At 41.7% G+C, this 14,001-nt stretch overlaps 1 protein-coding gene across 4 annotated transcripts; it reads left to right on the forward strand.

Moving 5' to 3' along the window:
- Positions 1-201: 201 nt before the first annotated feature.
- On the forward strand, positions 202-9,093 carry shha (sonic hedgehog signaling molecule a). Of its 4 annotated transcripts, none has more exons than XM_048267173.1 (3): positions 202-797; positions 4,845-5,106; positions 7,408-9,093. In XM_048267173.1, the coding sequence occupies exons 1-3, from the start codon at positions 498-500 to the stop codon at positions 8,097-8,099; spliced, it is 1,254 nt and encodes a 417-aa protein (XP_048123130.1). In that variant the 5' UTR covers positions 202-497; the 3' UTR covers positions 8,100-9,093. The 4 variants fall into 4 exon arrangements, with proteins under 4 accessions (XP_048123130.1, XP_048123133.1, XP_048123131.1 ...); XM_048267176.1 differs by lacking the exon at positions 202-797 and adding an exon at positions 1,701-1,722; XM_048267174.1 differs by lacking the exon at positions 202-797 and adding an exon at positions 3,875-3,929.
- The last annotated feature ends 4,908 nt before the right edge of the window (positions 9,094-14,001 follow it).

Below are 14,001 nucleotides of genomic sequence, written 5' to 3' on the forward strand. Positions count from 1 at the left end.
AAAAAAAGAATTAGGGGTAAAGGTGTAATTTGTGTGTACCCAGCCCCTCCCGCGGAACCCACCCTTCAGGTGAAAAAAAATCTTTTAAGATTTTTGTGTGTCTTTTAAACATCAGAAGGGTTTGTCTGGTCGAGCCAATCACGTCCCTCCCTGCCATAGATCGCAGCTATAATACATAGGAGTACAAGCAGAGCCCTCGCACTAGCGGCAGTGGCTTCAACTACCCTAAGGTTCCGAGGCCAATTTTCTACCTTTCCCCGTATACGCTGTAACCACCCACCTCCGATGTGCTCCGTTATCAATTCGCAGTCTCTCTCATTTCCGCACCTGCCACGGTAGGGATCGGTCTGGGGCCCACGCTTAAGCTGAACAAGAGGTGGAGGCAAGGACATTGCTTGGAAGCGGAGAAACGAGAACGCAGGACGAGAGATCCGTTCAGGGTCCGGCGCAAGATTTCAAAAACGAAGCGAGGACTCGACTGAGATTCATTGGAAGAAATGCTGCTGTTAACGAGAGTCGTGCTGGTCGGTTTGCTCTGTTTGTCCTTGGTGTCGTCCGGGCTGGGTTGCGGTCCAGGAAGGGGCCACGGCAGGAGAAGACATCCGAAGAAGCTGACGCCTCTTGCTTACAAGCAGTACATTCCCAACGTTGCGGAGAAGACCCTAGGGGCCAGCGGCAGATACGAGGGCAAGATCACACGGAACTCTGAGCGATTTAAAGAACTGACTCCCAATTACAATCCCGACATTATCTTTAAGGATGAGGAGAACACCGGCGCGGACAGGCTCATGACACAGGTAGGGTGAAAGCCTTCCCCCCTTCTTCCTACTTCTCCGCCTAGACGCTGTTCAGTCTCAGTCTCTGATGCTGATAGTAGACAAGAACCACGGGCCACTACATCATCCCGCCCGGCAGCTCTTAAAGTCTATAAAGTCAGAGCTTTTGAAACTTCAATGCGTCAAAGGTCTGTTAATTCCCTCTGGGCATGTTTTTTCTTTAGTCAAGACAGGGCTTTTCCTAATGAAAGCGTGCGATCGAAATGCCATCAAGCCCAGGCAAACCGGCGGGCTCCCAGTTTTCTCTCACTGAGACAGGCTCTTTAAAATGTTAATGTCTCCCTCTGCTCATATAGATATATGCAGTGTATCCGTATTGAGTTGTTGGACGCACATTATCTCTAAATTATGCAGTGTTGGGTGAAATATACATAGGCTACCGGCACTATGCATTTTTAAGATGTAATCTCTGATCTACAGTTAGTGCATAGCCAAGTGTAGAAAGTATGGCCCTCTTGACAGAGCATTGTCAATCACATGACATCTAAATATAGACAAATTAAAATATGAAGTCGTTCAGTCGGACATTTGCACGGATTTTGCAACTGGCAGTGGCTGTTTATCAGTGCATGAAAACATTGACATTTCTTTGAAAATGTTCCGAATACCACAGCTCCTCATTCACAGGGCGGGACAGAGCCAATTAGTGCGATGATAAAAAAAAAGAAGAAATAATTAAATAAAAGAGAAAGCGCACCGACGCGCCTTCGCTCCTCGCACTGCGTTTTGCTGCTGTGAGAAGATGTGGAGAGTAATATTACGCATTCGGCGCAAGCAGAACACATAGATATTGTTTGATTTGTCACGGAGATTAGTTTGTGGACCATGAGCAGACGTCTTGTGTGGATACAGAACCGCAGGATCTGCTCGCATTGCGGTGCCCATGGTAAATATCCAAGGGGTCAAAATTGTATAGCCCGGATGTGTCGCATCCAGCGGGCTAGCCGCTGGACTACATCCTTGAGTATGTTTATCAAGATTGTAAAATTCGGGATGTGTTTTTTTATCAATACGAATCTAGACCGTGTTAACTTGGGCATTGCAACCCAAGACAGAACTCCGTCTTTAACAGAGAATGAACGCCAGTGAAGCAAGAGCGGCGCGCGCGGCAGTTTCCCCTGGACCGTGCGCCATGGGCACGAGCTCCGATTAAATATTCACTCCTGCGTGCGTGCGGTCAGTCTCTGTTCAAAACGCTGGTTCTGCTTTATTGGGCGACATATTGCTGGACATGTTCAAGAACTGGGGGTGTCTGAGAGACGAAGACAAATCTTGATTTTCGAGTCATTGATGTAGATCTAATGTGCAATGTTTCTTAGCGCTCATCCATCACCAGCAGATGTATGTGCGCCACGCAGTTAGGTGCGGAAAATATTACAGGTTTTTTTCTGTGCTCAGTTTACTTCTTAATGGTATCAGGGACTTAATATGTTCTAGACATTAGCATTATTGTTGTAATTTGTTGAAAATGTCTGGACGCTATCCACGTGCCAGCAGCGAAACATTGCGCAGCATATATGACACACCAGTAGATGTACACCAGCAGAATCAATGGCATTTTTAGTCGCATTTAGTCAACAACGAGTGTAAATCATATTCAACTCTGTTTTTGGCACCTTGTTGCATACAATGAAAATGGCAGTGTACCTCAAGCAGCCGTCCTTCTTGGGAACCGGCTCCCCCACATGGGATGCTACTCTCACAGCATTATTAAGAAGCATTTGAACTTCTGACCCTTTGCTGTTGAAAGCAAAAGCCATGGATGAATCCATTACAGACACACTAAACGGCTCAACACAGAGAGCTACAAAATGTATCGATCTAGGTGATTGTGTGACATGTAATCTATCGGAATGCAAGAAACACACCTGCAACATAAAGGGCGAGACAAGTTTACAGCTAGTTCAAGCGGAATTGTAGGGGGTTCTTTGCAGATGTGTGTGTGTTTATGCTGGACGGGCTGTGACACTCTGCTCATTTGTCGTCTTTAAAAAAACACTGTTTGTCTACAGAGTTGATCTAACATCCCTGCAAAAAATCCAGCGGTCCCTGTGAGTCAAACACTGGTGATTTTAAGGACCCGTTAAGATGATTAATTTCGTGTCTGGTTCAGTTTCCTTAGGTGTAAATCAAGCGTTGTTAAAAATGATCTACCAGCAGCAATCCTCCAACAAACCCCGTAGGCTACATGCGTCTAGGAAAGTTAACCAGACAACCTGCAAACTGCACGCCCCAAGTCACTGCATAGTTAATTTGATAATAATAAAAAATAAAATCATCGCGACTGCTACCAGTGGCTGTTACGGCGGGGAGAAGGCACCACTGGGATATTTGCAGTGACAGGTACCCGCTAAGTATTTACTCTAAACCCAAATTATTCTGGGAGGAGATTAAGAAACGTCTGCAAGCGTCGAGGCCTGTTGAACAAAACTCGGTCTCTGAGTACAAAGCGACAGCGGAAGGATTCCCGCTGCGCTTCACGGTGACTGAGCAGAATTGGGCTTGATTTGCGGCACACGACCCAATGAATTAATAAAGACTTTAGGCTTCACGGCTCTTGACTCCCGGCAATCCCGCTCAGAGTGTGCAGGGGAAAGGGTTTTGGCATGTCTCCCTGATTTTTGCCTCCTGCAAGTGCCACAAGTGCCTCATATGATAACTGGGCCCCCGATATATCAGAATTACGGATGTTTTACTGTTTTGTTTGACTAAAGGAAAACTAGAAGGAAACTGAGAGTCGAATATATAGGAGACTGTTGACCTTGTGTTTACTAGAGGGTTTGATCCGTGAAACCCATGTGTGCTCGTGCGATCATACTAAATGACTTATTACAGGTATTTATATTGCTTAACAACGTCTGTGGGAATATTTTAAATAGTTTTTCAAGAAAGGGCTAAAAGACCCCCAGTTAAGCAATCATGTCACGACCCAAGAACAAACTTGAGCCACGAGAATAATGAAAGTTCCCTCTCCGTGGGAACGCTGAAAGGTCTCTTTGTGACGTTTTATTTGACATATTAGTTAAGACTGAGGAAGAGTCGTCCAGGAGAAGGCCAAGCATCTGATGTCAGGGTCCCATGAATGGTTGTCGGGTGCGCCATTCAAATCACCCACCATATTATTTATTTTATAGCTATGCGTGGCTTTTCCTTTGCTTTTTTTAGTGTTTCAATATGAATAATTTATCCTAAGAAAATACACATAACACGAGCAGCTATTAAACAACATCTTTCAGTACAGGCACAGAATTATGAAAGTAAGGCTCATTCCATCAGAATGGAGACAAACAGGCCTTGGCATGGTCACACCTCTCCTGGACTGGATCTATATGTTTTAGGCCAGTGAAGCGAACGCAATGCCTTATCAATATTTCATTGCCAGCGATCTTAGATGTGCCATCCGACGCTGCTCCCGAGACAGAATATTCTAGCGGGTAGAGAGTCAAAGAGGCCAATTCCTTCGAAATAGAGACTTGAAATATTTCTTAGGCTTTTGCTTCGGATAAGGGAAAATGACAATTGACCCTCGGCTCTGTTTATCTATTAAATTATGACTGGAATGCTGAGGTCCTTGCCGGTTTGTTGCAAATATCTAAAATGTTAAGCACTTTAGCGAGTCATTTGTCAAAGTAAAGCTTTCAAGAGCCGATAAACCTATTCGAGGGTAGAAAAAGGGAAATGTTTCTCCGCCACGTGACATGCATGAAGTCCCCGTGGTGCAAAGTATTTGTCTAAAACCTGAGCAGCGCATGCCATTCTGGCTTTTCAGAATAAACAAACCTCTCTGTTTAAGTACACTCGCGTTAAAAATCCAGCGTCCCCAACAGTTATATGCACAGCACGAACCAAGCAATACATTAGAAGTAGGCTAATGTGTATTGGTATGTTTTATACCCTAGACCATACCCAACGTCAGATCTATAGCTTTTATATATGATGTATGCTTTAATGAAGCGTCAACACATAACTAACACCTGGTTGGCTCTTCTTCTCTTTGACATTCTGCAGAGATGTAAGGACAAGCTCAACTCGTTGGCTATCTCGGTGATGAACCAGTGGCCTGGCGTCAAACTACGCGTCACCGAGGGATGGGACGAGGACGGCCACCACTTCGAAGAATCGCTGCATTATGAGGGCCGTGCCGTGGACATAACAACCTCAGATCGGGACAAGAGTAAATATGGCACCCTGTCTCGGCTAGCCGTGGAGGCTGGCTTCGATTGGGTCTATTACGAGTCCAAGGCCCACATCCACTGCTCAGTGAAAGCAGGTGAGAGTGCGGTCAGTCAAATCCCCACCCAGATTTCTGTTAAGACACCCCCCAACCACCAACACACACACACACACACACACGTGCGCGCGCTATGCACAGCTAACATGGATTCAGTTTACGCATCTTGTGCGCAATGCAAACTCAGGGTGGTTGACATTTCTCAAAATAACTGTTTAGAAGTGACACCGATTTCATGCAATGGCCTGGAACTACAGGCTGAAGATATATGTGTTTTTCCCCTAATCCCCTCAATCTGACAAGTATAAATGCACATAAATTCAATAAACCTCCATCTGATTAGCTAACCGGTCAGCGGCTTGTACAGTACTCGTATTAAGGCAATGGAATGCATTCATTGGGCAGGTGTTCAGCAAGGCCTAACAGAGACCCCCTACCTCAAATACAGTAGTTTACTCATCTGAAAGTCTTGAGTCTGCTCAAGATACATTTCATATATATACTTGTGGACTTTACAGACATAAGACCTTTTAAATCCTGTCTTTCAGTGCAGTAATGGCATAGGCTGCTTTTATTAGTGTTTATTTGGGTAATCTAACCTGTTAACATAGTTTTGTCATCACCACCGATAAACCAATTCCAGCCATTAAATGATAGCTAAATCCTCAACAGATACACACCTTTTGTCGACTTCAGTCCTTGTTTGGTTAATTGTTAATGGATATCATTAGTGTTTATATAATCAACATTAATCTATATATTATGTACAATAAGCTTTCACGTGGACAGCCTGTACCAGTGATGTTAGTCTGTTAGCTGTTTTGTGTTTATTTTACCTGCCATACTGAGTAGCCTATAATACGATCTTATATCGCCACACTCTGTTTCTATGAAGGAACCACGTCTGTCTGCGCCAGTTATAAACATGTCAATGCAAGTGGTAGGCCTAGGCTATCCCATAGCCTGCATGCAAACAATTACGACACAACTAATGGAACTGCTATTTAAAATGACACTGATTTGCATCCAATTGAATTAGAGACCCAAAGACGGAATTAAATGGTAAAACATTTTCAAAATTATTTTCCAACTGAAAATATTGGAGAATTTACGAAGTGTTCCAAATCGTGTAATGTTATTCTGTGTATGCAAAATGCGACGGATATCAGGCAATCATTATTATTACTAGATCTCTTTCTAACTGCTTTTGCTAAGTATTTTCCATAGGGCTCACGCATTCTAGTCTTTCACTTGTTCAAAAAGATTCGATCCTCTGGCTCAGTGCCAACAATAACCGCTGCTTAAGTTGCTCTGAGAGACGCGATCAAAATTGATGTCCTCTCCGGGTGCACAGCCCGTGTTTGAAGTTTTGATGGCAAATCTGCTATTTAAAATTCAAAACACAGGGGATTGAGATAGTATTGAAGTCTGTGTCATTCTGGGTCATGTGACTTTACAAAAAGGATTTGGACGAAGCAAGGCTGGACTTGCTCGGCCAAATCTGTTTCTCAATTGTCACCACCTTATAGCATGGCCCGGAATCTCATGAGCAGATTAAACGCAGGAACATTCCGAGCTATACAGCTCCATTCTCCGGCCCTGTTTGCTGAGCGTGTGATCCAAGAGATCGGAATGTGAAGAGTTTCTCCAAGTCCAGAATTATTGTCACCAAGATTGACAACAGACCGAGAGAAGCGGTAGAAAGGGGGACATTGATGTTAGGCTAGCACAAGCATTTAGGGCCTCTGGCCTCATTTAAATTCAAATCTACATCTTGAGAGGCTTGGAAAAGTGTCTCGACAGGATAAACACTGTTTGCCGCTCACGGGGTTCCTCTTTTCGAGATGCGTGTGAATTGTCACACAGAAGTTTCTGCACCTGAGCAAATATGAGCACAGGAGCTGGGAAGGGCTAAGTGTCCTTTTCCAACAGTGGTTCTGTACACAAATTGCATTATAATGACAATGTTATTCTTTATTGGTTTTAATTAGTGCAGAGCAGGCTTTTGTTACACCCGATGTCCGTCCCAGCACAGAGCTGAAGTCCACAATGTCGAGGATGAGACGGATCCTGCGGAGAAACGTACCACCTGCGTTATTAAAGCCCGAACTGCCCTAATTAAAAATCAATATAGAACTCGTATTGTCATTCAAATGTAGCTTGTATAGGGTAGCCTACGCTCTCCAACAGGGACATGTTCTCTTTCGTACTCCTTCCCTTTCTTGGCTGGGATGGTGATTATCTTTCCCATCTGTATGTACACACCTGATCCATAAAATGTGCCTAGACAAGAGCCTTTATATGTATGTATATTGACGTTTTTATATTTTACACCAACAGAAAACTCAGTGGCTGCAAAATCCGGAGGATGCTTCCCGGGCTCGGCTTATGTAACCCTGAAACACGGGGTAAGAAAAGAGGTGAGAGATCTGAGACCTGGGGACCAAGTGTTGTCAGCAGACAGCGCTGGAAATCTCGTCTACAGCCCTTTCATCATGTTCATGGATCAAGACTCGACGACACGTCGAGTGTTTTATGTGATTGAGTCAACAGCGCCCAAGCGCAAGATCATCCTCACCGCGGCCCATCTCCTGTTTGTGGTCAGCAACTCCACGGAGGACCTCAGCACCATGACGGCCACGTTCGCCAGCAAGGTCAAGCCCGGACAAAGGGTCATCGTTGTCGATGATAAACACGCTCAACTGAAGCCTGTCATTGTGGCTCGGATTTACACGGAAGAACACGAAGGTTCCTTCGCGCCAGTGACAGCGCAAGGAACGATAGTAGTCGACCATGTACTGGCCTCCTGTTACGCAGTTATCGAGAATCACAACCTGGCGCATTGGGCCTTAATGCCACTAAGGTTGGGCTATCATCTATCCACGTTGTTACTCCCCAAAGACCATACCAACTCTAACGCCACCGGGCAAGAGGACGGAATTCACTGGTACTCCAAGCTTCTATATCAAATGGGAACGTGGCTCTTGGACAGTCACGCTCTCCATCCTTTGGGGATGTCATTATCGAGTTGAAAACGTCAAACGGATATAACAAAGAAAAAATAAGACCAATGTAGGAGAAAAAAAGACTATGTAGAATTTAAAACAGAAAGAGACAAGAAAGAGTCAAAGGCCCCTTACGGAGTTGGGATATTTATTTCATTGACTTTTACATGTGTCATTTTCAAAGAATAAATGGAGCCTTAAAAGTTTTCTTTGAATAATTTATTCTCATGTGAACTCTCGCTGGTGTCACACAAATGGATTCTTATGCAGTGTGACCAGCCAATTGTGCAGAATCTATTTTTGTATATCTCAAGTAAGACGCAGAGAAAAAGAACATGTAAAAAAGAAAGAAAGAGACAAGACGTCTTGACAGGTTGTAATGTTCTGTGCATATGTGCAACTGACTGTTATATTTTGGGGGACAACGCAAACTTCGCTGGGGTCCATAAATTATATTTTTATACACAGAATTGTAAATTAGATTTTGACAGATCGTTACAGAATCACGTTTCGTTATTTGAAATAGTGTAAGATACGAGAATATATTTTAATTTAAATAGTTGCAAAAGTCTTGGCAATCTTGTGCTGTTTTTCTGTGTTCATCAAGACTTCTGTTATTTTGTAAGATTTTGGTTCAGTTGTTAGAGTTGGGCAGATCTTTCGTCTCGTAGGCTATCTGCTGTATACTCTCTTTCCCTCGGTCTCATTGTGTCTTCTATTTCAGAAATGCACATTCTGATATCTCAGTAACCATATAGCCTCGTAGTACAAAGCAAAATGTTTCGTTGAATAAATTAATAAGTAACTCATGTAAATTTACTAAAATGTATTTTTTCTTTTCATATTTTGTAATAGGGAAATAGTTTTATAGAAATAAAATGCGACAAGATGCACAGTTTGGATAGCTTATGATAGCGTGACCGTATCAGTTTACTTTCATGAGGGCAATGTGTCAAGCAATGTCTAGAGTTTATTATTTATATGTTTACTATAAAAAGAGATAAAGAAAATGTTCAAAGTTGCAGCTGTTATTATTTTTTATTTGCAAGGGGCGTGAAGTGAGCACCACTGATATCAGATTGACAGGTCAAACTATCGAAAACTTGCACTCAAAAGTCATGACACCATTTAATTTTCCTGGAAAGTTGATAGGCCTACTACAGCCTATATTCTGCACTTAACATATCACCAGTCATTTGTATTCTGTCGATGTCTGCTGCCATTTCCCTTAAATAATGCATATACTCGTTTTAAAATTATTTAAAAAGTCAAATGTAGTTTGTTTAATTTGGGTTGTCGTATTAACTGCATGTAAATCTCCATAAACGTTTTGTGCATCCTCGTGTGCCTGATTGTATGACAGAGAGCCAAATTGTGTGGAGAACATCAGGCTCTATTGATTTCACTTGCCCAATAAGACATTAAGTTGAAGATGACGCCAGTCCGGGATAAATTCGACCAACCTTTGAACTGTCTGGTGCCTGCTTGTGAAAAGTAGTGGCTCGATGTTAGATTTTAAAGAGGTTAGCCTTTCGCAAATAACTTCTGAAAAACTTGCAGACAGATTAAACAAAAGTATGTTTGTTAGCCCTAAATCTCATTGCAGCTTCTGTGAACACGCAAACATTTCCATTAACAGGAAGCGTAGATAAAACAAGATCATCAGGCCTATTTACTCAGTCCGCTGCGGAATACACTTCATTTAAATCCGTGGTAATTCAAAGACAAGTGACAGCTATCACGAGACTGTTTGTGTGTGGATGCATTTATTCCCTCTGTAAATCCAGAGAAATAGGTGGATTAATCAAGGCCTGTTCTTTCTTATGCGTTGGTGTTTTGGACCTGTCATTGGCTTACTGCGTCAAAATTCGTGGATAGCCGACAAGTTGCCACAAACTTGCGCGCATATTGAGTCTGACTGCAAGCACGGTGTGTAAGCGACATCTTGTGGCTTTGAGCAGTAAAACAATCCATTCTTCCAAACCACACATCTGAACAGGTGGGTCTCACTCACCAACCACACATTGAGATTAATCCCACTGAAGCTGTATAAGGGCTTTTCACTATAGCAGCACTTGGCGATTAATTTTTTTGGCAATTGCTTACCACAGGTTAATAGATTCGAGCGAAGTGGGCCTATACCTGCCTACAATGTAGTCCTACTTGTGAAGCCGTGAAGCTACTAGTAGATCAATTCATTTTACAGGCCTATTTTGAGGCACATTCAATGTAGACTGTCATGTTAGTTATACATAAACCTATAGGCCTACCTTTCATGTTTTGAAAGTGAAGGGGTGCGACGAGTTAGAACTGAGGGAAAGTGAAATTAGGCTACTTCAGTATCAAGGCAAACAGCGGGCCACCTTATTCTCCAGAAAAAAAAATCCACTGAAAAATATATATTGCTACGTTACATCAAAGCCGTTGTGAAGACTAACATTATTTAATCATGAAAACATTTTCTTTTCTCTTGAACGACACAATTTCGTTGCCGAAATGGTGACACTATTAACAGAAACTGGTTGCTGAGATTTTACGCTTGACGAATTTAATAGGCTATAAAAACTAGGCATTTAACCTCTAACTACTTCAGACCTATAAAATACACATCACGTGTAGCAGACCAAAACACCTCAAACATGTGCATATTATTCGTTAACAAATTAGACTTTCTCAACCTGGACATCTATAGGCCTAGGCTACATGGTAGGTAGGCTATTACGTCTAGACTAATTGAAGTGCGGCTGTAGGCCTAGCCTACAATGTCGGCCTTAATTGTTTATGTTTTTTATACCAACAAAACATCCTTATTCGTAAAGAACTTTACCTCTTTTAGAGGTACAAAATGATTACATTTTAATTATGTGTATTTGAGCTGCTCGAAACAAAAGATGTTTGCGCAAATCTGTTCACTACCCTGTGGTCTGCAGCCACCTCAGAACATTCAGAAAGACAAGCGCAAGCCCCAGCTTTTAAAAAGCCCACTGTTTCAACAAGAGAAATTCTTTTCACGTCGCCTACATTGTGTATGCTGAAGGGATTGTTGATACTGAGAGGTGGAAACTTGCCCCAGACGGAGTGGCGAGTCTCAGTCTGTACGGTGACCTCGGCTCGACTGTCGGGCGAGAGCATTCCTCAGAGCAGGTAAACACTAGCCGCTAATCCCCACGAGGACCACGCGTCTCTGCTCGGCCGCCCGCTAAAGGAGGCTTCAGCCAACGTTGACATCAGCAAACACCAGCAGACTGCCGCCTCGGAAAACATCCAGATGCTCGGTTTTTCCATAAGGTGGCATGTAAAATGCTCAATGAAAACTTCCATACAATGAAGTTCCATAGCTTAATATTTCATAATGATAGACTGCTATGGTGACTCCATTCCATGTATCATATTGTAGCTAGTTCTCCAGGTAAGTATAAATAAGCTCTGGCGATTTTCTATCTGTATTTGTGTTATACAGTCCACATTATCAGTCTAATGTAAAATGGCCTGTAGATGTGGTTGATACCAGATTCATTCATTCATTCATGATTAATTCATACTCTTATCAAACAAGTATAAAAAAACAATGGGTTCTGTGAAACATGTTTATTTTTTTCCAGCATTATAAGACAAAAACCCAAATGGGATCAGAGTTCTCAGACATCAGTTTTGATTTTGGTCAGAGTAACATACATTAAACATGAAATATTCAGAACAAAAGGTACTTTTTCACACTGTTGCAGTTTTGACAGTTTGTTTTGTATGTCGACAGATGAGCATCACAAGTCAAAAAAACAAAACAGGTCTATGTGAGGTTACACAATTTGAATAAGTAGTTTGTCTGAAATTCTTCAGGACAGTCAATTCTATACTCAGTAAAAACTTCAGACTTTCTTGTATTTGTCAAACACTGAGAAGTGCATGTCTGACAACACTGTCAGGCCAGTATACAAAAGGTGGAATTTTGTTTTTTTGTTTTTCAGGGGTAAGTCTTTCATTGTGTGTGAACCACGATGTCTCAAAGCTGTCTCAAAGCTGTCTCAAAGCTGTCTCAAAGCTGTGTGGCTCTCTGGCTCAGGCTAAGAAACAAAGGAAATCCAGGAAGCTGGCCTTGCCTGCTCAATAACAGAAGGGTTAGGTTTATTCACCAGCAGCAAACAGCAGCGATGCAACACAATGCATTGACAAGAACCAGAAGGGACAGAGAGAGAGAGAGAGAGAGAGAGAGAGGTAAAGAAAAGAGGACAGCATAAAGAAATGAGGTTTAGATGTAGAGGATATTGAGAGGCACAATAAAACCATTAAGCATGTTTTAAAAGTAGTAAATCCATTAGTTAACACAAGTCCCGTCCAAACTCAAGCCAGGAACCTGCAAACAAAACAGACTTGCTTGTTGTTAGTGAGAAAGGTTTCCATCTTGTCCCGTTTCCTGGAACAAAAATCGGAGAACGTTAAAGACGGCCATCATCCATGCTTTGACACCTGGATAAGCAAAAAAAAAAAAAAAAATCAAATACAGATGACACAGAAACTTTAAAAGGAGGACCACTGTGTCCAAAAAAAATCTGGTTCAAGTGTCAAAAAGCAGATCAACATCCTCAACATTATGTGCATCAGGGACCTCTGAACCAGATTTTCTTGAACCTTGTAAAAATAACCATTGCACCCAAAATTGAAAAAAAAAAAAAAAAAAAAAAAGATTTTGCCCATTCTTCTACACATAGTACACCCCTACATTTGGTCTCTACTAGGGAAGGTCATGTAAGGTCCTCCCAAAGTATACTTAAAATACCTTTACAAAAAGATACTCTAAAGTCCAATATGGACCTGGGTTTAAAACATAAGACAAGATCTCATGAATTGGTAGGCTACTCGTGACCGATCAGTGCAGCTGCTACTTTTTCAAATCCACAGGATTTGCAATTAAAGTGCTTCAAGCATGCAAAAACATACAGAGCATTCATCAGTGCTTCATCTAAATGTGAAAACGTCACTTAACCTTCATGTATAAAAAATGCAGTAACTTATAAAGCATTGTAAGAAAACTAGAAAAAAAAGAAAAAAAAAAAAACAATAAATAACATAAATGACAAACATGGAAAATAAAAATTGTTTTTAGGGATATTGTCAGGTCCAGGATTTTGCGGTATTAACCACGAACATTCCAAACCTCGATATTTCTTCAACTGTTTAACAGCAACATTACCTCCACTGACTTGATTCAGTGAATAAGACTCAAAAAGATACTTCTTTTTAAAAAAAACAACAACCGTAAACGTTACTGTAGATGTACCTACAGATGTAGAACTTTCTTGCTAATTACACCTCGACTACTTTTTTGTACTCTTGTACTCAGTAGAGCCAACAGCAATGTACAAGTTCACCACACACAGCAGAATACAGTTCATGGTTAAAAGCTTAAGAGAACTTGTCATTCAAGTTTTGGCAATATTTCTGTAAAAAAATGTGCAAGAGCAGCTTCAAATGCTTGATACAAGCTACTAAGCAAAATAATACCTTATACAACATAATGCACCCTCATATTCTCTTTCTACAATCAATTAGTTTTCAAAATAAATGCATATTGAAGAGCAATTCATAGGTATACACATACAACCACAGACATGCGCACACACACACACAAACAACATTCACAAACAACACACACACACACACACACACACACACACATATCAAGCCAAGAAAAGGGCGATAGACACTTCGGAGAACATCAAAATAAAATGCAATAAAACTGGACCAACTCAGTAGGGCATCACCATAGGCACCATCGTCACCGTCATGGTCAACCAACAATGACATCACACAGAGAATAGTAAAATAGTGGTTCAATGGCTTCACGTACCCATAATCATATGGTATATACATGACCATGTTTTATTTTTTTTACATTAAAAATGCTTTCAATGAAGCTTGAACTCATGAAGAA

This window comes from Alosa alosa, chromosome 16 (genome assembly GCF_017589495.1).
Source record: "Alosa alosa isolate M-15738 ecotype Scorff River chromosome 16, AALO_Geno_1.1, whole genome shotgun sequence".
Taxonomy (NCBI): Eukaryota; Metazoa; Chordata; class Actinopteri; order Clupeiformes; family Clupeidae; genus Alosa; species Alosa alosa.

Coding starts and splice junctions, on each gene's coding strand:
- shha (XM_048267173.1), top strand. CDS start 498: ATGCTGCTGTTAACGAGAGTCGTGCTGGTCGGTTTGCTCTGTTTGTCC. Junction 798..4,844: donor CGGACAGGCTCATGACACAG/GTAGGGTGAAAG, acceptor GACATTCTGCAG/AGATGTAAGGACAAGCTCAA. Junction 5,107..7,407: donor CCACTGCTCAGTGAAAGCAG/GTGAGAGTGCGG, acceptor TTACACCAACAG/AAAACTCAGTGGCTGCAAAA.